Source organism: Penicillium solitum (assembly GCF_028829755.1).
Source record: "Penicillium solitum strain IBT 25940 chromosome Unknown utg000003l_segment0_segment0, whole genome shotgun sequence".
Lineage (NCBI taxonomy): Eukaryota > Fungi > Ascomycota > Eurotiomycetes > Eurotiales > Aspergillaceae > Penicillium > Penicillium solitum.
The window spans coordinates 1,102,864-1,125,477 of record NW_027072123.1 but is presented as its reverse complement, the minus strand read 5'-3'; the positions used below and the strand labels follow the sequence as shown (position 1 = coordinate 1,125,477).

At 48.0% G+C, this 22,614-nt stretch overlaps 7 protein-coding genes across 7 annotated transcripts; 5 read left to right on the top strand and 2 right to left on the bottom strand.

Annotated features, from left to right (window-relative positions):
* Positions 1-2,964: 2,964 nt before the first annotated feature.
* Positions 2,965-3,564, top strand: N7455_004308 (uncharacterized protein; the record flags this gene model as incomplete). Its single annotated transcript, XM_065604774.1, has 2 exons — positions 2,965-3,138; positions 3,205-3,564. The coding sequence occupies 2 exons, from the start codon at positions 2,965-2,967 to the stop codon at positions 3,562-3,564; spliced, it is 534 nt and encodes a 177-aa protein (XP_065461674.1).
* A 2,178-nt stretch (positions 3,565-5,742) lies between these two features.
* N7455_004307 (MFS transporter) lies at positions 5,743-7,756 on the top strand. The gene is made up of 4 exons (XM_040958131.2): positions 5,743-5,987; positions 6,037-6,402; positions 6,469-6,525; positions 6,586-7,756. Exons 1-4 carry the CDS (start codon positions 5,915-5,917, stop codon positions 7,731-7,733), a joined length of 1,644 nt encoding a protein of 547 aa, XP_040811358.1. The 5' UTR covers positions 5,743-5,914; the 3' UTR covers positions 7,734-7,756.
* A 573-nt stretch (positions 7,757-8,329) lies between these two features.
* Positions 8,330-11,518, top strand: N7455_004306 (uncharacterized protein; the record flags this gene model as incomplete). Its single annotated transcript, XM_040958210.2, has 1 exon — positions 8,330-11,518. The coding sequence occupies one exon, from the start codon at positions 8,330-8,332 to the stop codon at positions 11,516-11,518; it is 3,189 nt and encodes a 1,062-aa protein (XP_040811427.2).
* A 652-nt stretch (positions 11,519-12,170) lies between these two features.
* N7455_004305 (uncharacterized protein) lies at positions 12,171-12,734 on the top strand (the record flags this gene model as incomplete). Its single annotated transcript, XM_065604773.1, has 3 exons — positions 12,171-12,336; positions 12,389-12,491; positions 12,551-12,734. 3 exons carry the CDS (start codon positions 12,171-12,173, stop codon positions 12,732-12,734), a joined length of 453 nt encoding a protein of 150 aa, XP_065461673.1.
* A 2,989-nt stretch (positions 12,735-15,723) lies between these two features.
* Positions 15,724-18,387, top strand: farB1 (putative C6 transcription factor (Ctf1B); the record flags this gene model as incomplete). Its single annotated transcript, XM_040958165.2, has 3 exons — positions 15,724-15,929; positions 15,986-16,152; positions 16,220-18,387. 3 exons carry the CDS (start codon positions 15,724-15,726, stop codon positions 18,385-18,387), a joined length of 2,541 nt encoding a protein of 846 aa, XP_040811364.2.
* A 200-nt stretch (positions 18,388-18,587) lies between these two features.
* On the bottom strand, positions 18,588-20,702 carry N7455_004303 (transcription factor domain-containing protein; the record flags this gene model as incomplete). Its single annotated transcript, XM_040958242.2, has 3 exons — positions 18,588-19,312; positions 19,372-20,557; positions 20,616-20,702. 3 exons carry the CDS (start codon positions 20,700-20,702, stop codon positions 18,588-18,590), a joined length of 1,998 nt encoding a protein of 665 aa, XP_040811307.2.
* A 612-nt stretch (positions 20,703-21,314) lies between these two features.
* On the bottom strand, positions 21,315-22,550 carry N7455_004302 (uracil-DNA glycosylase; the record flags this gene model as incomplete). Its single annotated transcript, XM_040958154.2, has 3 exons — positions 21,315-21,605; positions 21,672-22,131; positions 22,186-22,550. 3 exons carry the CDS (start codon positions 22,548-22,550, stop codon positions 21,315-21,317), a joined length of 1,116 nt encoding a protein of 371 aa, XP_040811407.2.
* Between the last annotated feature and the right edge of the window lie 64 nt (positions 22,551-22,614).

Here is a 22,614-nt window from a genome sequence, read left to right as displayed (position 1 = left end):
TTAGCATTCAGATCGGTGAATAGTGAGATTTCTGATTTCTTCAAACTATCTATGCAAGGAATATGTTGATGGGTAGGTACATAAGCTATGGCAACTGTACATATATACCGGATTTTAGGCCGCGCGACATGGCTTTCCCTGTCCGTTTTAGTGCTCCCCGAGCCGCTTTTTGATCACTGAGTAAAACTCGGTTGCTTCTCGTGAAAGTGCGGGGACTTTGGTCGGTATAGGGACTTTGTATCTAGTGCCCCAATGGAGTGTTGGTTATACTTCACTTACTGGAGGGGTTCCTTATTATATTTATACTATAAGTCTTTTTCTGTTTTCTACCGATTGTCAGACGTGTGTGCGCCGCCCACTTTTGGTATTGAAGTCCAATCCTGTCATATAGAGTTCTAGAACACTGGCTACCGTCCATAGAGTGTGCTAGTCATTACATCAACTTGGCTTCGTTGAAGGTTGAAATCCAGGAATGAAGATCACTACGTCCTCTGAATGAATCCGCTAAAGGAACAATGTAGCTTGACCACTACAAGTGGAGAAAAGAGAACAGTTGATCAATGATTTCTGTACTGGGCTCGCAGTTTATCATTCATCGACATCAATTCTCTCTTCAAGCGATGTCTTTGCACCATCGTTTGCCCAGTTAATCACCACTTCCTTCTCTTGCCCGTACTATGGTTCGCATTTTGGCCCGTAGCCCCATCGGGATCACTAAGAAGTTCTTATATTATAGAGCTCACAAGGAACTAAAACACAGATTGCCACCCTAGTTTCAGTCCAGAGGCGTAGTCCTATAGTCGTTATTGAGAATTATATCAGGCCTGAGCTCGGAGGCAAGCGAGCAGCCTAAACCTTCTCTGCTCGCTCCTCTCGTTTGTGCCGTGTCCCTATCATAGACATCGCGTCGGAGTTCTCCTTCTCCTTCCGATTCATTGCCCGCCAAATAATAAACAAGAAGAAAAATACGAGAATATAAAAAGTGATGGAACGATAATAGCGACATGAATCTGTATCACAGTATTGACGGCAGATAGGGTATAACACCACAAGGGGAGATGCGAGAAGACTAATTGTGACGCTATTAATCACAGGATTAGAATCGCAAAAGTGGATATTACTAGAGATAGAGACGTACTAGACCGGATGCTGATAGTACCCCATCTTTTGTAATATGAGCTCGGGGAGACCAAGAGGGGGGACAGGGCGGTTGTCCATTACATCAGATGCAGAAGGGGGGATAGAGATTTCGCCCATAATAAGGTTGTGCACAGAAGTGGAGTGAAAATGAAGTCAAGTTACCTACTCAACGCTTATTTAAGGCGCTATTAAGAAATCAAAGGAAAAGAAACAGAAAAGAGAAGAAGAAGTCAGCCATCCCTAGACCCACCTTAAGTGGAGGAGCATGCTAGACGAAGTCCAGTTTGCGTCTTTGTACTCGTAGCAACCTGAAATTGTGTCCCTCGGGGGTACGGAGTACTCCGTAGTGGAATTGTGCATACTGGTCTCGGGCCCTACATAACCATTCGAACGTTCCAGAGTAAATAAAAACTAGAATCCCTAAATTCCTAATGAAGAGCCCTAATAAAGAATATAACCAGGTGATGGATAATAATATCCCGGAACTTTTCTCGAGTAACTAGAACCCGAAGTAAAGGGTTTCAATTGGTTCTACGTACCCACCCTTCAAACTTATCCACAGACATGTTTGTATAGTGGATCAAAGACTCGCCAAATGAAATACTAAATACGCTAATACGGGATAAATCGGTTAAGTCACAACGGGGATTTCCGATGCCCTTCACACATTAAAAATACTCATCCCATCACGAATTGCAAGATAGAACCAGCTGAAAGACGGTACAAGTAAGTCCAGCCTCTTTCCACTCTAAGATCCTTATATTAGTATGTTGTTGAATAGAATAGGGTAGGCTCGCTGAGTCCCAGACCAGACTCTATAAGTCTAAGAATTGGATACGGTAGATCTACATGTATCCACTTGTAAGGAGCCCGTTGATCTCCCAAGCTTCCCGTGTAATTTTCTAGTTTAAGATACTTAAGACATATAAACCATATCCTTGAACTTTGAAGGGCTGGAGCAAAGCTTTGTCTCCATTAGGGCCAAAGGTAAAGGTCTCCATAGAGGGTCAATGGTCTTACTTTTTGGCCCGAGGTGGTCCCATTATTATAGGACATAATACCTGGCGGTGCCTATATGTATATGTATGGCTGAAGTAAGCTTTTTATATTCGTAGTGGGCCACGAATCATACGTCTGAAATACTACATCTAAGACAGATACCCGCAATTGCTTCCCATCTTGCACTCCATGGAACGTCTCGATACGACTACGGAGTACTTTAGTATCTTAGCAGCTCTTCTAAGGGTCGGGGCCTTGGCAATATCAACGTACAGAAAATGCCTCGTGCAAATTGGCTTCTACCCTATGGTTCGCTTGCTATTCTAAGTGAAATATGGGTCTTATAGTGATTCTTTAGATATAAATATGCTTGCTTAAGCTCAATCCATTCCTATTCATTCTCCCAAGTCTCTTTGGTTTTCTTAGCTTGGCCTGCTTTGTCTGTCAACCTTCAGTATGAAGCTATCTCAATTCCTTCTCTCCGTGCCATTCCTTGGCAATATGGCTTTCGCTACTCCTACGAAATACACCACCGAAGAGCCACGTGCGTTTGATCAAAGCCCTTTTCCCTCCGGAATTGTTTAAGCGGAACTCGAAAAAAGGGCAGGCACATATCAGAACATTGCTAGATTAATCTGGTCTAGTAAAAGATTACTAGTAGCGTAAGTCCTACCTACACACTATTCATGGCTTCCTATTTTGTCTATACGATGCTGACTTACCCTTTTTGGTATTAGGGGCGTGTCTGTTACTGGGGCCAGCCAGACTGTCAAATCTATCTGTGAAAGACACAGCAACAAGCAGTGCTCTTTATAGGTCGACGATATGAAAGACACATTCGACTTGATTTTCGTCCTTACGACTATTGTCAGTGGAGGAGTCGCAAATCTCCCCGATGGTACTCCATCCCTCGATATAAACCCGGCAGGTACACCGGGCTCGGCGGACGTTAAGCGATCATTGCCCCGAGACGATATGCTCACGAGCACCGTGAATGCCGTTAGACAACACGGCTGGACCTTTGACTCTATCGAGAGTATCCCTATTTCAATAAGTGGATACTAGGCGCGGGATAATACCCTGGCATTGGTATCTCGTCATCTTATGAAGAATATGAGAAGCAAGAACGGCACGAGGTCTCGTGATTACGAGTTCCATCACTTCGCTGATAGAACCTCCTATACTCACGCCTCACTACTTAAGAATAACAATACGACATCGACTATCACCAAAAGACATGATGGCGCCGGTATTAAAGTTGTCTTTTCTCGCACTGGTATTGCCGTTAGCAAAGATGAATACTTGGGCGCTTCTGCAGCCATTGCATCTGCATGGGATAAGCATACAGAAGCTGGTAACAGCGACTTCTATAGATTTACTGAGAGAATGATGGCAAATGGAGGAAAGAAAGCCGTCCTTTACTAACATACCATTGTCGAGGCTAGTAGATTTGGTAATAACTACGAGCGCCTCGACGGTTGTAGGAAAATGGGAGGATACATTGGGCTGTACATGGGTCCTTGAAGATGTAAATAGACGGCTTGACAAAGTTTGGACATTGCTCTGTACTAGGTGACTTAGGTTGAGTTTACTAACTGCACGAAGAATGAGAGCGTTACTCAGTTCACAAATCCGGTCAATCTATAGTCGTTGAAGATAGCCACATCAAGTAATGTACTGAACTTCATCAATTGCAGGCCAGAGCTTAACTGCTCAACATATTGGTTGTCATTCATACCTTCGCATAGGTCTTATAGACGAATTAAGTAAAGGGACATACAACATACTCTAGATGTTCGAATACGAGGCGTTAGTTATCAGCGAGACTAGGTACACCGAATACTCTATCTCATCTGGAACGTTGGTGTACGGATGCGTATAGCAGTAGTTCTGCAGATACAAAGCAAGAAATATGGTCATACGTAAACGACACGAGATTCGGCATTACCCGCACGCAGGATATCAGGTTCCGGATAAACCTTCTGTAGAGCGCCGCGTCCTCCTCCGGCGGATGGGACTCAGGATACCAGGCTCCCGTGATTACTTTCAAGCTTTTCACATAGCGAAGACTTAGAACGATTGGGGGTCGGCGGACTCCAGGGATTCGATTTCCTTAAAACTAGTGAAGCGGAGAGAGAAGAATAGGATTAGTGTGAAAATACCATTAAAGAAATGACACGTTTCGCTTAGGCTTCGCAGTATGCGCTGTCTCTACTGTGTTATCTGTTTTTCAGTATTTCGTGGATATTCATTTTGGCTAGGTTGATGCTGGGATGTAAGACTGCCTAGAGCGACAAGATGCGCCGTGTTCGTAAGACAAGATTCAGCCACATTACGACGGGGGCGATGTGGCAGGGAACTTATTACGAGGTCGCGGATACTCTAGAGCTAACTAGGATAAACATAGAGAATTAGTGGCCACCCACGTTCGAAAGAATATGTATAGCAATATTGCCTAGAAGTATCTATACTGCGAAGTCCTAACACCAACAAACCGGTTTCCATCATATCTACTTCTTAGTGTTTTTCAGAAGACATTGCGATATGTCTGTCATAGATATAGGAATCTCATATTCTAGACCTCGAAGAGAGACCTCACCGACGGGGAACACACTTAGAGAAGGACATAAACTCTAATGTACTCCGTATGCCATAAACATATAAGCCTTAATGACCTATACCTGTCTCTGATATAACGCTACAACGCCTCCGCTAAAATCGAGTTCAATCGCGCCACTGCACGACTCACAGAACAACAGACTGGAAAATACCCATACCCTGAGCGCTCACAATGATCATCTGTACTGCGAAATACTCAGTGGGCAGGAGCCTGAGCGCCCTCATAAAGCGGCTGGCCTAAAATCCGGTACATACACCCACATATGTATACTCTTGAATAGTCGGCCACTAATGTAGCTTCCTTGACGATGTATTTTAGTAATCTGATCCATTTGACTTAAAATGATGTAAGCGATATATTCAATTATCCTTTTGTAATATATTTTGAATGTATTTTTGTTTTGCACGGTTATAAACAACCTTGGAAAGAAGTACTCCGTACATATGTATGTATGCGGCTGATCTGCGGGTCCAACTCAAATTACTCTATGACTTGTGATTGGCCGCAAATGATTTAAGAAAGCAGAGTGGGGAAACCTTGGAAGACTCCCGCGGTCCATTGTTGTTTATCTCACATCGTATACGGAGTATAACAATTATAATATCATCTCATGCTATATCATGTTATGCTGTATTCTATTATTAACCTGGTAGCTAGCTACTATTGGACAATATCCAATATCCTCGGTCATTACCGAGATACCCGAACCAAAATATGATTCGCCACCCAAAGAGTTTTTTTCATCACGACGTGGGAAGAGAAGTATTAAATTGCATGTACAAAACAAAATTCTCAAAAGTTAAGATAGATCTATGTTTATTTATATGACTATTTATGTGCCTATTTATAAAATATTAAGAATCCTTAATTGCTTTAGGTAGGGATCAGGGTCAGATGTTGTCCGTTCTCGGCGGCGGAAAATAATAGTCTTTAACCAAGGTTCTCCCTCTCCAACTTTTCACCCTCACCCCTTCTTCCACCTTACTCCCAATAAAATACAGAAGTCGACAGTCTTGAGATAATAAAAAAAGAAAGCAAGAAAGACAGCAGACCTCCCGCTCCGCTCATAAGGTACGAGCAGTGCGGTGGATAACAAGATCAACTTGACACTGCCGGAGTGGATTGCCGTAAGATCTTAACTGCTTCTGAAGAACTATGGCATTGACACCACAGGCAAGATCTCATTCGTCGCCCGACAGCTTTCCAACAGCACAGCTTTTCCTCCTAGGTATGTTATGTCCCGGGCTCGTACTTAGCAATGACTAACACAACAACAGCAATATGCCGGGTTGCAGAGCCCATCGCTTTAACTTCTATCTTCCCCTATTCGTGGGTGATGGTCAAAGACTTCCACATGGATAATGGCAACAATGCCTCCTTCTATGCCGGTATTCTGATTTCGGCATTCTCGCTCGCAGAGGCTCTGACCGGTATGTTCTGGGGTGCTCTTTCAGACCGCGTGGGCCGGAAGCCCATCCTTATATCTGGCTGTGTGGGGACTATGGCGTCTTTGATCCTGGTAGGGATGGCCCCGAACTTCTGGGTCGCGCTCGCCGGTCGAGCTCTTGGTGGAGCCTTGAATGGGAATATTGGAGTAATTCAAACAATGGTTGGTGAGCTTGTCAGACGACCTGAGCATGAACGTGAGTCTATTGCCATTTTGTCATATCTAGCGGAGTTAGGAGGGGGGGGGCTAATCTTGCATACAGCTCGAGCGTATGCCATCATGCCTTTTGTTTGGTCAATTGGAACGATTATCGGCCCAGGTATGTATAGTCTTCGTCTTTCCATGATGGGATTCTACTGCAAATGCTAATTCCATTCAGCCATTGGAGGCTTGCTAGCAAAGCCCGCCGAGGGGTTTCCCACTTTGTTCCCAGCCGATGGCCTGTTTGGGAAATTCCCCTACCTTTTGCCCAACCTCGTTTGCTGTGTCTTACTGATCCTTAGCGTTATCGGCAGCTGGCTGTTCCTGCAAGAGACTCATCCAGACATGCAAACTAGCGAGACCTGTGGATATTTCGACCAAGCAGCTGAGCAGCCGCTTCTGGTTACATCTGGCGCAACTGCCAATGCTGGCGTGGACCTGCGAGCGGAGTCTTACGGGACCTTTAACCGGGTTCACCTGCATAATGATGAGAGTTGGAGTGTGCAAGCCGATGGCTCCTCGCCTACGTGGAAGAAGTTACCAAAGCCCAAAGCTTTCACCTGGCGAGTCATTATGCTTGTTGTTGCGTTGGCTATCTTTACTTATCACTCGATGACATATGACCACCTCTTGCCCATATTCTTGCAGGATAAGGACCCGCGAGGATCGTCACATCCGCACCACTCGCCCTTTGACATTCCGGGCGGAGTCGGTCTTTCCACTCGAACTGTGGGTGTGATCATGTCCACCGATGGCATCATCGCCCTAGTCATTCAAAGCATCATTTTCCCCGTCCTAGCACATTACCTGGGAATCTGGCGGCTCTTTGTCATCGTTACGGTGCTCCATCCAATCGCATACTTCATGGTTCCTTTCCTGGTCTTTTTGCCACGCCAGCTCATCTATGTCGGTATTTATGCTTGTTTGATCGTTCGCAATATCCTGTCCATTATCGATTATCCTATCCTCTTGATCCTCATCAAGCAGGCTAGCCCCTCAGACTCCGTCATGGGCAAAATTAATGGCTTCGCTGCTTCCGCTGGGGCTGCATCTCGAACTCTTGCTCCTCCGATTGCCGGCTTGCTGTACAGCTCTGGGGCTGAGATTGGCTGCACTGCTCTTGCCTGGTGGGGGAGTAGTCTCGTTGCGCTTATCGGCGCTTTACAGCTGTGGTTCCTCCAGCGCGATAAACGATCATCAGTAACCGTGGAGCCAGCGGCCGTTTGTCATTATGTTGCTCTTCCCGAGCAGCCACATGACGACATCGTTCATATCATTGTCAATGGAGATGATGCGTGCACAGAAGGGGCAATAGTGTCGGATTAGGAAACAAAAGGCGAATGGGGGCTTTTTTTTAAAAAAGATTTCTCTAGAGTTCTAAACTCATATAATCATAAATATTATGATATGATCAACAAAGACACTGCGAATTGTTCTCTCTTATAGGAAGTTCCACCTCATCCAAGAAGGAATCATGCTTTCTACCGATTCTACATGGTATATTCTGTTAATCGATATTCTTCTAGCTATAACACCGATGAGAAAAAAGACACCTGAGTGATATTTTCCATACAACGTCCCTAATACCATGAGCCAAATAGATCAGATACAGAGGTTATTGTGTTGTATAGTCCGAGGCTCCGAGGCTCCGATTAGATAGTTTGGATGCACCTTTCCCAATTAGGCCTAGTTTTGTTTACCCAGCAACGTCAACACGGCAACTCTTTTTGTATACACAAACTCTGCCTCGCTCTGCTTTCTTTTTGTCCAACCGAACGGGCTCTGAAAACAGTCCAGAGACGAATTTTTTACGACTAACCTTTTCTTTCCTCTATCTCCCCAGGGGTGCTCTTGCTTTCATAATGTCAAATCCACTCTCGCCCCTCTCATCTTCGTACCAGAACGCGCGCGCACAATCTCAAATGGCGAATTCTTCGCCCTTTCTTCACAAGACCCTTGATCAGCCCTCAGAACATGTTGTCCCTTCAAGTCCATTGAAGAAAGGATGGACAAGCCAGGCCGCGCCGAGTCCGAATGCCTATGAAAACGAAGCCCACTACCCTAACGAACCCGAGAACGAGTATGAACACGAGAATGACGATTTCAATGATGCCGACTCATATCAACACGGTGCCAGTTCACCATTCCAGTTTGATGGACGCGAAGATACCGTGGATTTCCAGAAGCTGCGCGAAATGCGACAGACCTCGTCCCAGCCACACCCACAACTTGAACCGCTAGAGGAGGAGAGCCCTGTAAGCTCTCCATTTCGTCCACATGCAACAGAGGATACAGTCGATTTCCGAGGGTTGCGTGAAGTGCAGCCCATGTCACCTGGATTGGACAAGCGGCTGGCTCTAGGGGAGCCAATGAGCTCTCCCTTCCGTCCCAACGCCAGTGAAGATACAGTGGATTTCCAAGATATACATGAAGAGCAACAGTCGTCTCCTCTGCCATACCCACAACTTCAGCCACTGGAGGAGGAGAGCCCCGGAAGTTCCCCGTTCCGACCTCATGTCCGAGAAGAGACAGTGGGTTTTCAGAAACTGCGCGAGGTCCAGCCCATGTCTCCTGGATTGGGACGGCGGCTAGCTCTAGAGGATCCAGCGAGCTCCCCCTTCCGGACTGATGCGCGGGAAGAGACGGTCGACTTTGATCGCTTGCGCGAAATGCAGAATGACTCGCCAATTCCTAAATCGCGGCCATTGCCCGATCCCGCTAGTTCACCTTTCCGCCATGAGGCAAGAAACATAACAGCCGATCCATCAGAACTAGATGATATGCAACAAGATTCGCCAATGGTGTCTAAGTATCCTTCGCCTATTGTGGAACCGAACTCGCCCATCGGCCCTGAAATACTAGAGACGGCGACTGATACACCGAAGCTGCGCGAGTTGAAACAAGATTCACCGGTGGCATCTAAGCGTTCATCCTTTGCTGCGGAATCGAGCTTGCCCGTCTGCGCCGAAGCAGCAGAGGCAGTTGATTCTCCCGAAGTACATGCACATGTAGAGTCACCGGTAGCATCCAAGTCCTCATCCCCTATTCCAGTGCCTACTTCGTCCTTCCGACCGAGTCCCAAGGAAAGCACCCTCGATCTTCATGGGTCGCGCCAGATTTCTCGTGCATCACTTGGGGCGAGTGACCAGCGCTCGGTTGCAGCAACTCCCCGCAAAAGATCTTATGACCAAACACCCCAGGATCTGGAGGACGATTTACAGATGAACGAGCGCCATAAGAAAGGTATGATGAGTCGACCAGATGCACCAGCGATTCACATCGATGCCGAAGAGAAGCCGAGTGTACTCCATGACCAGAGCGTCCTCTCCGCTACTAGTGCCGTCCACGACCGATCAGCAATTGGCAACAGCACGATAGAGGACAGGCACAATGAAGGAATGAGCACAGTACTTCATGAAGATGGCGACAAAGAGAATATCTCACACGAGAATTCGATGGTCGACGACTCAATGGATGACACTTGCTTGAGCACATTCTCCGCCATGCCTGATATGACTACATTTGCAAAGCTTCGCGCCCAGTCGCCGATGAAGTCAATGCGAGACGGTGTCGCCCCCAGCCCAGCTCCCACTAGGGACGCGCATCGACACAGTGTCGATCCAACCACCCCGGGCATAGGGCGCAGGGCATACAGAGCGAGTGCCTATCTAGATGGAAATTCGCCAATGGGATCGCCTACGCCGAGACCCAGAGGCCCTCGGGACATGGCTCATCCAGTTGACTCTACCAATCTGCTTGATTTCTCTGATCAAATGAATTTCTTCCCTCGTCAGTCTATGCAAAGTACTCGTTTCTCCCCCTCGCGGCGTTCGCCTATGCGATCTGCCCGGCAATCCATTCGATCTCCCGGGAAGATGTCGTCCCTGCTGGACTTTGATATTCCGGCTGCACCTACCCCTCGATCCATTCCCACGGTCACTCCCCGTGAATTGGAGTCACTGAAGTCCGGCTTCCTGTCTGACATATCTTCGCTTAAAGCCACTCTCAGTGGCAAAGAGGCCGAAGTTGCCAGCCTAAAGCAAGCAGTGGCAGACGCCGAGAGACGAGTCGGTGAAGCGCTGGAAGAAGTGCGCAACGAAGCCGCCGGCAAAGAGATGCTGGAGATGGAACAGGCCGAGTGGGAACGTCGAGTCAATGAGATGGAAACTGTTCTACGGTCTGCCCGCTCCGAACTAGTGGAGGGAGAGCGTGAGCGTGACCGTCTGTCCCGGAAGGCGGAAGAGGCCGAGAAAAGCAAGGAGGCTTTAGAAGGCAAAGTTGTCGAGCTCGAAAGCCAGCTTTCAGCTGCACGTGCTGCGGCTGTGTCTAGCACTAGTAAAGCTAGCTCATCTCACCAGTCTTCCCACTCGGCTGAAGATACTGCTCGCGAAGTTCAGGATGCCGTGGAAAAGGTCGCTCGTGAGCTTCATGTGCTCTACAAGGGCAAGCATGAGACCAAGGTTGCGGCCTTGAAAAAGAGCTACGAGTCTCGCTGGGAGAAGCGTTTGCGTGAAGCGGAGAAGAGACTCACTGCTGCACGCGAGGAGAATGAACATCTCCGTGTCGAACGTGATGCTGCGCAATCCGATTCAATGGGCGCGGCTAACAACAGTTACTTCGCTCGCGAGAATGACGAGCACGAGGCCGAAAAGCGCGTCATGGAGGCCCAGATCAAGGGTCTGCAGCGAGAAATGGCTGCTCTGAAGGACGATACCGAGCGAATTCGTGCAAATCTGGAATCTGAACGGGCCGAGAAGGGCGAGCTTGTTGCTGCTGTTGACGAGTGGCTAGCCATGCAGCAGGCGCCCGCCCCATCTCAGCCTCGAGACCGCGAGCCCTCTGTGGCATCTTCTGTGCACAATGACCACATTGACGAACCAGCTCAGCCATCTCGGGAAGTCACCCCCGATGACTTCCGTCGCAGTGTCAGTCGTTCTGTGTCTAGCGGCATCCGTCCCCCTGCCACTACGGAAAAGAGAATCCCTAGATTTGGTGCTCCCGGCGGTCATTCTCGTGGTAATAGCGGTGGCAGATCTGGCATTGCAATGCCTACTCCCGGCCGAGGCGGGATCATGAGTTCAATTGAGAGGATGGGTCGTGGTGGTGTTTAGGGGGTTTATGGATTTTACTCGGATACTTGTTTTGTTTTTTTTTTTGTTTCTTTCTTTTGTTTCTTCATGAGTCATTCCCATCTTGATTCCCCGACAGCAGATGTGATTTGCGGTTTACCTAAATTTGGTTTATGATGTTTATGTCTACTTCTATTTCTCGGCGTCTGTTCAGATTGGTCCACGCAGGGGGGTGGGGGTGTTTATTGGAATTGGATGCCTCGACAGTGATATGAAATGATGTAACGAATCCAAGGGACCATTTTATGATTTTCAAGAGCATCCTAGGCAGTGAGTAAGCGACTGGAGTCTTGCTGTGCCGCTGGGGAGCATCAGAGGGATCTTGGATGCCAACATCGAAGTCAGTTGTCTCTTGGTTATTTTTCCCAGGCCCAGTTCCCTATTTTCAAGTATATGAGCACATATCGAAATATAGCCAGCTCATGGATGAACAGCTGAAACACTGAGGGATGAGAGATAATGGGGCCAGCGGCTATCTATAGGCTATGAGGCCTAACAAAAAAGCACCTGCAGGAAGCAACATACACATCCAACAACGTTCTATATTAAGATAACCAGCATCTACCTCCTCCTCCTCCTCCTCCTCCTCCTCCTCCTCCTCTTTTGCCCCTCTCCGCTGTATTCTATCAGCAATATGTATCCTCTCGACATCTTTATTGCTAGCTCAAATTTTACTCCAGCAACGACCTTTGGCATAGGGCTCCATCGCTTCGTTGCCGACGGCTCCTTGGCTATCACCGCTGTAGACCGGTTGTGGGATCACTGGTCAACAAATATCCTGCAATGGCTCTCCCGTCCTGGTAAAGACCTAGCCTGTCCATTTACGGATACGACCTCGCTGACCAGTCGCAGATATCTTCGCCGCCACCACAGCGTGGTGGATCGCTTTTACCCTTGTCATGGCGCTCTTCATGTTTCTTGGATTTGGACCGGTGGGGATTATCGCAGGTCTGATGTGCCACTTTCTCGGGGGGGGGGGGGGGTGTATTTGAAGTCGTGCTAACCCCTGTGTAGGATCTTTGGCGGCTGCGTTTCAGTCGTTCATGTATGGCGGATTTACCCCAGCGGGTGGCATATTCGTAACTTTGACCAGTATGGCGATGCTAGGTACACTCATGCCCCTGGGTGTGCTTGTCGCTTCTGCTTTTGCAATGGGTGTTGCGGTTGTGGTGTTGTGGTGTGGAAAGTGGCATCCTAGGAAGACTTCTTTTTTGATCTACATCCATATGTACACATCCGACCTTACTCCGTCTCAATACAGAAGTCAGCTTGAAATACCGGAACAGACATCCTCTAACCATGGAATATCATTGCCACCGTACCAAAAGAAAAAAGAAAGAAAAGAAAAGAATCCCCGGAAATGGCAATTTCTGACGGGGTCCACGGGTGATGGAATACGGGGGGGCACTTTGACCCGAGTCTGGTCACGCGCAAGAAATATATAATTAACAATTATAATACATGACATATATTATATACGGAGTATATATATATTATATCTCATATATCTCATATATAATATATTATAGAGGATTCCTCTTATCAGTCCGTAACCAATGATTCATTGGAAGTTTCCTATTCTCCCCGCATTTGGAGGGGCAAGTACGCCATGACCCCGACTTTTGGGGGGGGAAAAAAGATCTAAGCTGGACATCCAAGGTTTCCAAGGTTTAGCTTGTGGCTGAGACTTCGGCTTTCCCCCGGACTGGGAAAACGTGGGGTGAAATCATGCCGGACTGCCGCGTATTTCCCTCTGAGCGCTTGGCAATTTGACATACGTGACATATATCCTCCATTTCGTTGTTATTTAGTTATTTTAACTTGTTATTATTGATATGCCTGAGGGGGGTACATGCATGGTCCGCAATCCGCTCCGCAATCCTGCAGCCATGATTCTATTGAGTTGCATTTGCGTTAGGAATATGTCATATAAAAGCCTTTATTCCGGAACTGACTACGGAGTATTGAATTTATATTGGATTAGATCTAGATGGAGACTAGATCTTTTGTGATTTAGAGGGATATTTCGAATACTCCGTATATATATATATATATATATATATAAACCTTGTTAGCTTCCTTGGAACCATTAGGTTCCGGTTCGGATGACAAAGTCGGCAATGTATCGGAGCATGTAAGCTTTTGCCTTTTGCCCTTGGACATCCAAGTTCCTTTTTTCGGAAATTCCAAGAGGAACTGGGTCACGATTACCCTCTACCCCAGGATCTGGTGATTTCGTGGGTTTTATCTGGGGCAACGGAATATGCCGGGCAGAAATAGAATTTCCAAGATCCGGCAATTGAAAAGAAAGTGACCTTTGCCCTGTTCGTGATTGGCGTCCCACTGGATCCGCTCTCAACCTCGTGAGGGACAGAATTCTCCATTTCTTTGATGTTTCTGCATTGGGGAATTCCCGGTTTTGAGGCTTTTGAGATTATGGCGTCATTGTGACCATTTGAATATTTTGAATGAAATAGACAGTCAAAAGTAAAAAAGTAAAAAAGTAAAAAGAACTTGAAGGTATAGAGTATACCTTAGGTATGCACTGGGAGAATGTTACATGCGTTCTTCCGGAAATCGGCACTTTGGGTCCACGTGAGGGTGAACTCGGCAGGCCGTGTGAAACACGGTGCGGGATATACATCAATTCATTGGGGCCCGTTCAGGGGTACTTCACGGATTCCGGCTTGTTCACCGTCGTTATTCCGGGGCTTGGATGTGGATTGTGGGTAGTGCAATACAATATGTAGGATTCAAATAACACTGAGAACTAAACAATGTAATCTGTCGCATAGAGTACTCCAGACAAAGCATAAGATACCGATTGTACAAAGTACAATCATTTAATTGTCGCACAGAAGAACGGTGTTCCACCTGTAGAAGGCCTAGACTGGAATATTAATAATAATATAACAGAGCTGCGTCAAAATGGAGCCTTTAGGGCCGTGCTATTACGTAGGTATAGCCGGGTTATGATATTACATGTAAGGAATCAATGATGGAATTCTATATACAGAGTAGGTTTAGACATAAATAAAATGGTTCCATCCTATGATATATATTATATATATATAATATTGTATGGAGCACGGAGTATATAAACATTGTATATAGTCCAGTATGTACAACATAATATGTTTAATTTGAAAAGGCAAGAAACCAAGAGTGCTGATATTACTCATCGGTCCAGACGTTCAGACACCCTCAAAAGGGCTAATATCCCTCCACATGGACTCCGCTTGTCGGAGACTGGAGAACTCTCTCCAGTCTTGGCTGAAAAGGCTGGGTCGGGGGAATGTGCGAAAATCCTGAAAACTCCCCTTTTTCCACGTTGACCCGCAATCTAGGATCTTCACGGGGGAGTTTTATTTGTTTTATTTGATTTATTTTAGCTCTGTTTTTGTTGGTCGGTATTTCTCGGAGGATGGGGGGGACCCACTTTGGAAAAAAAAGAGGGAATAAGAGTCAGGATATGTTGTCCCGAGTTAAAAAGGAAACATATATTAAGAGATTCAATATGAATTGCTTAAAAATATCTCTCATATTTATAAGAGACTAGTATGAGTATATAGCCGACTTAATAGGAACAGATAGCCGACTTTAGGTGTGTATAGTGTTTTTGAAGATAATGATATCATAGACCGATAGACTTTCACATGGAGTCCCAAAGACACCTGGACACGTAACGTGACCGGGCCGAGGAACGGTACAGACCAAACAGAGGCCAAACGGAGGCCACCCAAAAGACCAAACAAAGGCCGCAACGGTGTCCGAAGTACCCCGGTTTGACGGCCTTAGCCCCCTAGGCTAGTGGCATATTACCTAACTGGGTAATCCTGACATTACCGTATAATATTTGAAAATACATGGGGGAAACAGTAATTTATTCCGTAATTGATTCCCTGCGGATCTCTTCCCCCTCAAACCTTGGCTTGTTGGTGGATTCAACCATGGTAAGAGAAAGTGTGGGAACCTGGGGCATAACTTATTTTGGATTTTTCAATTTAAATAAAAAAGAGGATTCCTCTCTCTCGCTATTTCTACTTTGGACTTCTTTTTTCCTTTTTTCTCTTCTTTTCCCTTTTCACATGTGAACACATCGTTCCCCTTTCAGTTCTCTATCACATGCTCAGTGTCTCTATATAACTCGAATGTCCCCCATTCGCCCCCGGACGCAATAACACAACATGACTGATACCGAATCTGGGAAAAGAAAGGCCTCCACGGCCGGACTCTCCGGTCATAACCGTCCCGTCAAGAGACGCGCCTCAAAAGCCTGCTGCTGTTGCCGTGCCCGTAAAGTACGATGTGACGTGGTTGAGAATGGCTCTCCCTGCACGAATTGCCGTTTAGATCAGGTGGAGTGTGTGGTCACAGAGAGTAAACGCAGAAAGTTCGTGGAATTGAAATCCAATTTACCAATGAGAGTCACTGACATGTGAGATCTAGGAAATCGCGCGTTGAAATAGAGAACCACTCTGAATCTCCGGAGGCCTCAGAGGAGAATCCTTTCCATCGACTCAGTGATCTTTCAGGGTTGGCCGATTTGGTGCCGACGTCTCCTTCGCAGGCCTCGGTGGACTTTGACCAGGGCCAACATATGCCTCATCTGCTATGTTCGTCAATTCCCTCCGAACTTCTCAAGGATTCCATTTGACTGACAAGCAAAACACAACAAAACAGATCAAAATCAGGCTCAACGCATCGGCTCTGATGACCACTATCGACGCCGTATGGCCCCAAACCCAGCAGTTCCCACCTCCATGCCATTGGCGAATGTGACCTCGCAAATCCAGCAACTTTTAGACCCCAATTTTGGTAATACACGACCTGCCAGTGGGTTCCTACCGGATTACATCCGAGGACTCCCCGCGCGGCTTCAGAAAGAGGATATTGACTACTTGGCTGTCAAGGGTGCCTTGACCATCCCCGACGTGGCACTGCGGAACGAACTATTGAAGAGCTACATCCACTATGTTCACACCTATATGCCCTTGCTCGACCTGGAGGAGTTCTTGCAGAATATTGTCCAGAACGATGGGATCCACCGCATCAGTCTGTTGCTTTTCCAGGCCGTCATGTTCGCCGGTGTCGCCTTCATTGATATGAAGCATCTGCAGGCCGCCGGGTACCAGACCCGCAAGGTTGCCCGGAAGGTCTTCTTCCAACGTGCCCGTCTCCTGTACGATTTCGACTACGAGGTGGACCGCATTTCGCTCGTGCAGTCGCTTCTGCTCATGACCTACTGGTACGAGACTCCCGATGACCAGAAGGACACCTGGCATTGGATGGGTGTCAGTTTGTCTTTGGCCCACACGATCGGCCTACATAGGGATCCCGGAAACTCGCGGATGGATGTGCGTCGCCAACGCATGTGGAAGCGGATCTGGTGGAGCACTTACACCCGTGACCGACTGATTGCCCTGGGCATGCGACGGCCCATGCGTGTCAAGGATGACGATTGTGATGTGCCCATGCTGAGTCTCGATGATTTTGAATTCCACCCTTTCTCCCCGGAGATCGTGGCGATCGTTGGCAACTCGGAGATTCTCCAGAATGTCAGCCACCAGCGCGAGCTCGCATTGATGTTCATCGAGAAAGCGAAGCTCTGTCTCTGCGTCAGTCATGTATTATCTGCCCAGTACTCGGTCCTCAGCCATAAGTTTGGTGGCACCATGGAGACCACGATGATGCTCGTCCCGAAGAAATCCACAGCGGAGACCTTCGAGGTACGAAGTTGTGACCAGGAATTGGAGGACTGGCTGGCCAACCTCCCCGTCGAAACCCAATATGCAGCCTCTAGTGGATCGAAGCTATCTGAAGCAGACGAAGTGCTTCACTCCCACCGTGCCTTGTTGAAGATGGTCTATCTCACCACATCTAGCGCTCTGCACCGCCCACAAGTCCTCCCCGCCATCCCCTACCCATCCACAGACGCCGAACTCCAAGACATGTCCCGGAACAAGGTGCGATTCGCCGCCGTCGAGATCACTGCCATCGCTCAGGACCTGCATTGCCTTGACCTGACCCGTTACTACCCCACCACCGGCGTCACGGTCCTCCTACCAGCAGTGATCATCCATCTCCTCGATATCAAGTCCACGGACCCAAGCATCCGCATGACCAGTCTCCAACGTTTCTATCAATGCATGCGCATCCTCCAGCGCCTGCGTGAGATCTACGCCTCCGCAGACTTCGCCACCTCCTTCCTCGAAGCCGCAATCCGAAAAGCAGGCATTCAGCTCACCGTCTCCCCCCAAGACGTCCAGTCTTCTTCCGCTTCATCACATCCCCACGACCAACCTACCGCATCCCCAGACCCCTTCCAATCCACCGCCACTACCGTTCCCTCCCGTTTGCACACCCTGACTCCCCCGCCGGATTCCCTTGCTCAGAAGATCCCGGACCTTACATACCCTAAACTCTCCGGTCCTTCCGCGGGCGGACGGTCTACCGGAGACCTTTTCGCTTCGACGCCGCCGCACTCCGACGGAAGCGAAAACGGCAGCACAAACAACCTCAATCCGAATGCCAACCGCAACAAGGATCGGGATGCCTTTGCTATGCCCTCTGAAATGAGTCTCACCGAACTCATGGATCTGGCGAATGATGCCGAGGTTACCCAGAATGACTTCGATGCCCTCATCAACTTTGACGATCCGAGCAATACCGATTTCTTTACTGATGACAATGCCCAACAAAATGGTGCCCCGGTTCAGGAGAAGGGGTTTGATTTTGACGTTGACAATGTGAACATAATGGGCTTTGATACTGATACGAAGGCTGTGGATTTCGCCCATCTGGCGGACAACGGTATGTCCGAGCATGAGCCTATGAAGCTTTCAGACTGAATACCATCTTTGAGAGCCAACTCGGGTTTGGCTACAGTCAGTCTCTTGACTTGTAAATACGATGAACGGCTCCCGGTGTCTACCTATTGGAAGGTTGGTTGCACAGGCGAACGGCTCGGCACTAAAATTCATGCTGCATCATGTATAGTTTCTTTTTCAATTTTTCTTTTATACACAGCATATATTTATAATGATGATGATTATGACTGCGGATCATTCGTTTGCCCTTGAGTCTCCATAAAAATAGGATCCCAGAAATGGGTGGGAAGAGAGATATCTAGGAAATCTCCAAACAAGGTGTCAATGTCTGTAAACCCATCCTGCATAGATGTATCCAGATCGTCCACCGGAGGTTGGAGGACGTCCATTGCGATTTCCGGCGCCGGGGATACAGCTGCAATTCCATCGCTGTTATTGCGCTGCCTCTTGGCTCGGGGGGGATCATTGCCCTGGGGTGCGGAATTGATCATCTCTAGCCCCTTTGATACCGAGCTGTCGGTGTTGACTGGGTGGTGCGAGGACTCTGCTAAAAGAGGTGTTGTCCGAGAGGATTGTGGCTTGCCTTGAATCTGGCGCAGGGCTTTTTGGCCCAGCCGGGCCATCGCCTCGGCGGAATACCAGTAAGGGCTAAGATTTTCTAGGACGGAACGGCACGCCTCGAGACTAGCTTTTGCTCGGTCAAGGTGCGTAATAAGTCTACTCGAGCGGAGTTGCCGGTACGAAACACCCATCGACAAGGCGACAGAGTATGGCACGATTGGAAGAGGTGGTAGCTCATCTGCACACTCCGATGCGACGATGGAGTGAATTCGAATAGCTGCCAGTCCTTGTCTGACCGATGAGAGCCCGGTGCTATCAATGTCCTCGGTGGGTTTATACCGACAGGATAAAATAGCAACAGAATGGTAATAGAGTTCCAAGAATCCTGCTCACGGTTAGTTCGAAGTCCCGATAAGACAGCAGAAATCTCCATGATAGACATACCTAGGGTAGCAAAATCCAGATCACCTTGGGTGTCCTCCCCCACAATATCCTCAAATGCAGGGAAACCCTCTTCCCACCTGCTAGTAGTTTCTGCGGAGGGTCGGTAGAACGAAATCACAGTTGCAAGCAGATCTGACACAGCAAGCCACACCTCAAAAGCCCCTCGTGACGTCTGAGCGCTGACATTGGGTTTCACGATCCCGATATCGCGGTCAGCTAGAAGAACCGGCCGGCCACCGATACTTGCATGCATCTTGTCCAATGTCCATAGACACCAGAAGAGTTTAGTCAGGGAATCGGTGGAGGTTTGATTTGGCCGGCCGAGATGCAATCCTACCGTCTGGGCCTGGTGGATAGCTTGACAGAGGTGTGAAGATGCTGCCTCAGCCCCTTCAAGGCCCTCACAGTGCAAAGACATTAGTGCAAGAACACGGATCCGTGTCAACCGATCCGGTTCTAGCTCTGCGTTCATAGCGACAACCAATCCCTTGTAAATCTCAGAACAGAATTGGCGTGACGGTAGGATTGGGCCGCCTGGCACAAGGCGTAAGTGGGGACTGGCCGCGCGGGTCTTTGCTGCGGCGAGGCAGATAGCTTTTTCAAGGAACACTGATGCCGAACCTTCTGATTGAGCTTGGCAAAACTCCTGGTCAACTATTGGTACAATGTGATTAATTTTGGAGAAGTAGATAGCGGACAAAGACTGGCGCGTCGCGAGGGGTAGTTGTTCGCATGCTTGCATCCCCGCGATAAACCGTTGGTGAAGTAATGATGCAATGGTTTGGCCGTCGATTGCCCTTTGCGTTGGGGGATTGGCTGCATATTCTTCGGCTGTGGCTTGTCCTCTCTGTACACTCCGAGGCTTCGCTTTCTGCGCAGCTGGGGAGTTGATCCAGAGCCCGATACGATCCCGGAGAGGGCTCCCAGTCGACTCATCTAATCTTTCCCTAATCAGGGATTCTGGATTGAGATCGCCCACAAATCGCTCGGTGGTAGGGACCGAAAACGAAGCTGGATCATCGGATGTTGTCTGCGCTGGGTCTGTGTGCGCGGATACAGGAAGCTGTTCGCGATTCAAGTCATCTCTGTGGATGTGCCTCCCAGGGTCATTGTTCAATTGGGGTGGCGACTGTCGATTCAGATCATTGGAGGGCTCCCATTTGGGGATTAAATGTCGGCACCGTTTCTGTTGCAATGTTAGACGGAGGCCATTGCTGGATTCAATGTTTCTATCGTGTACGCACCTTTGATCGTTGGCACGTGGGACAAGCTCGCAAGGCTCGAGTGCGATTCCGCGACTGAGGGATATCCGGAAGCCAAGTGAGTTCCATCTAAGAAACCCATTTACGGAGGTGTAATCCCTTTTGTAAAAAAAAAGGAAAAGGAAAGTAGTATACCCCTTACCTCTTACTTTATTTAGTTATCTAATTTCCCTAATCTTCTTAGGGGATGTTGTTAGATACCACCCTCGCCCTTGGGGTAATCTCACCACCGCCCGAAAATCCAGTACCGCCTTCCTAATTGAGTGGTTGCAGAAATTGACGCCTCGATCTGTCTACCACTGTCCACACCGCCTTCTAATTACGTACACCGCTTTTATGTACTCTTGAAGCTCTTATCGATAAAGAGTAACTAGTTAACTAGTTGACTAATGACCTCGGGAGCTTAATTAAGCTTACATCGTATCGTGTACTCCGTATGCATTTCCCTCTATACAGACATATATACATGGACATTATCAATGGATTAAAATGGATTGAAATGACAATTAGTTAGTGTACATTATACAAATCGGTCCGAAATCGATCTGACATCCCATGAATGCGCTTGAACCTTTGAACTCCTTAAGTATCCCCCGGCTGGAACAACATGGAAACAATCATAGCCAACGCAGGACTCTTCTCGGCCAGGAAGATGACATGTAGGAATGCAGGTGAAGAAGCCTAAACTAGATTTGAAGCATTTTCTGCTGCTCCAGCCGCCACTAGGGCTTCAATAGCATCATCATCATCAAACTCATCAGCCTTGCCAGGCTGGACTTTGATATCCTCAGTCTTGGCAGATTGAGGTTCAACTGGCACCTTGCTGGTCAAAGCGGTGGAATCATCCTTGTCGGAGGCACAAGGAGCCAACAGAGGCTTTTTGGACGGTACTAAGCTCCAATCAATGATTTCCTCCTCTCCGTATCGCGAAGCAAGCCAATCATTGCACTTCTTGAAGTGCCCGTTTTTGAACTATATTTTATCCTGTCAGCGACGAAGGGGTTTAAAGGACAAGTCCATAGAGAACGATCTACTCACAAAGCCATTATGCGCGCTCAGAGGACTGGGATGCACAGATTGTAGGATGCAATGCTTCTCTTTGTTGATTTTTGCCACTCTGGTTCCGGCAGGCCGGCCCCAAGCAAGGAAGACGACGCCGTTGGTTCGTACTCGAGCAACGAGGTCGATAACCTTTTGTGTGAATTTCTCCCAGCCCTTGTTGGAATGACTGTTGGCTTGGTGGGCACGAACAGTAAGGCAAGTGTTGAGCATCAGGATGCCACGTTCAGCCCAAGGTATGAGTAGCCCTCCCTTATCGGGCGGTGACTCAAAGTCAGGATAGTCGATCTTGATGCCCTTGTAGATATTGAGCAATGATGGCGGGGCTCGCACAGGGGCACGAACGGAGAAACATAGCCCGTGAGCTTGGTTGTGATTGTGATACGGATCCTGGCCAATGATGACCACTTTGACATTGTGCAGGGGGGTGTGTCGGGACCTACAGTCTGATCAGCACACGGATTTGGCCCAAATAGAGTGTGGTCCAATTTACCAAGAATAGACATCCTCCTCTGGCGGGAAGACCTTGACATTGGAATCTTTCTCCTTCTTCAGGAATCGCTTCAAGTTCAAGAATTCAGTGCTGACCACTTCATCCTTCAAGTGAGCCAGCCAGCTCTCATCTAAGGTATCAATTTCCAACTGCAATAGTTCCTTTTGTTCTGGCGTCAGGGAAGCAACCCATTTTGCCTTATCAAAACTGCTTGACCGTGGGGTTGGGGTTGAAGTTGGTGATTGATTGCTCGGGGGTTTCGGCTTTGGAGCTCCAAAAAATGCAGTAATGCTTCCACCTTTGGGTTTTTTCGAGTCAGGGCCGGAGAGATGCTCCGATTTTCGTTTTATAGCAGGGCTGACCATGATGGATGGGCAAATATGAAGATTAATGGGGATTGACCATAGAACGTTGGAAGTTGTTGGGAGC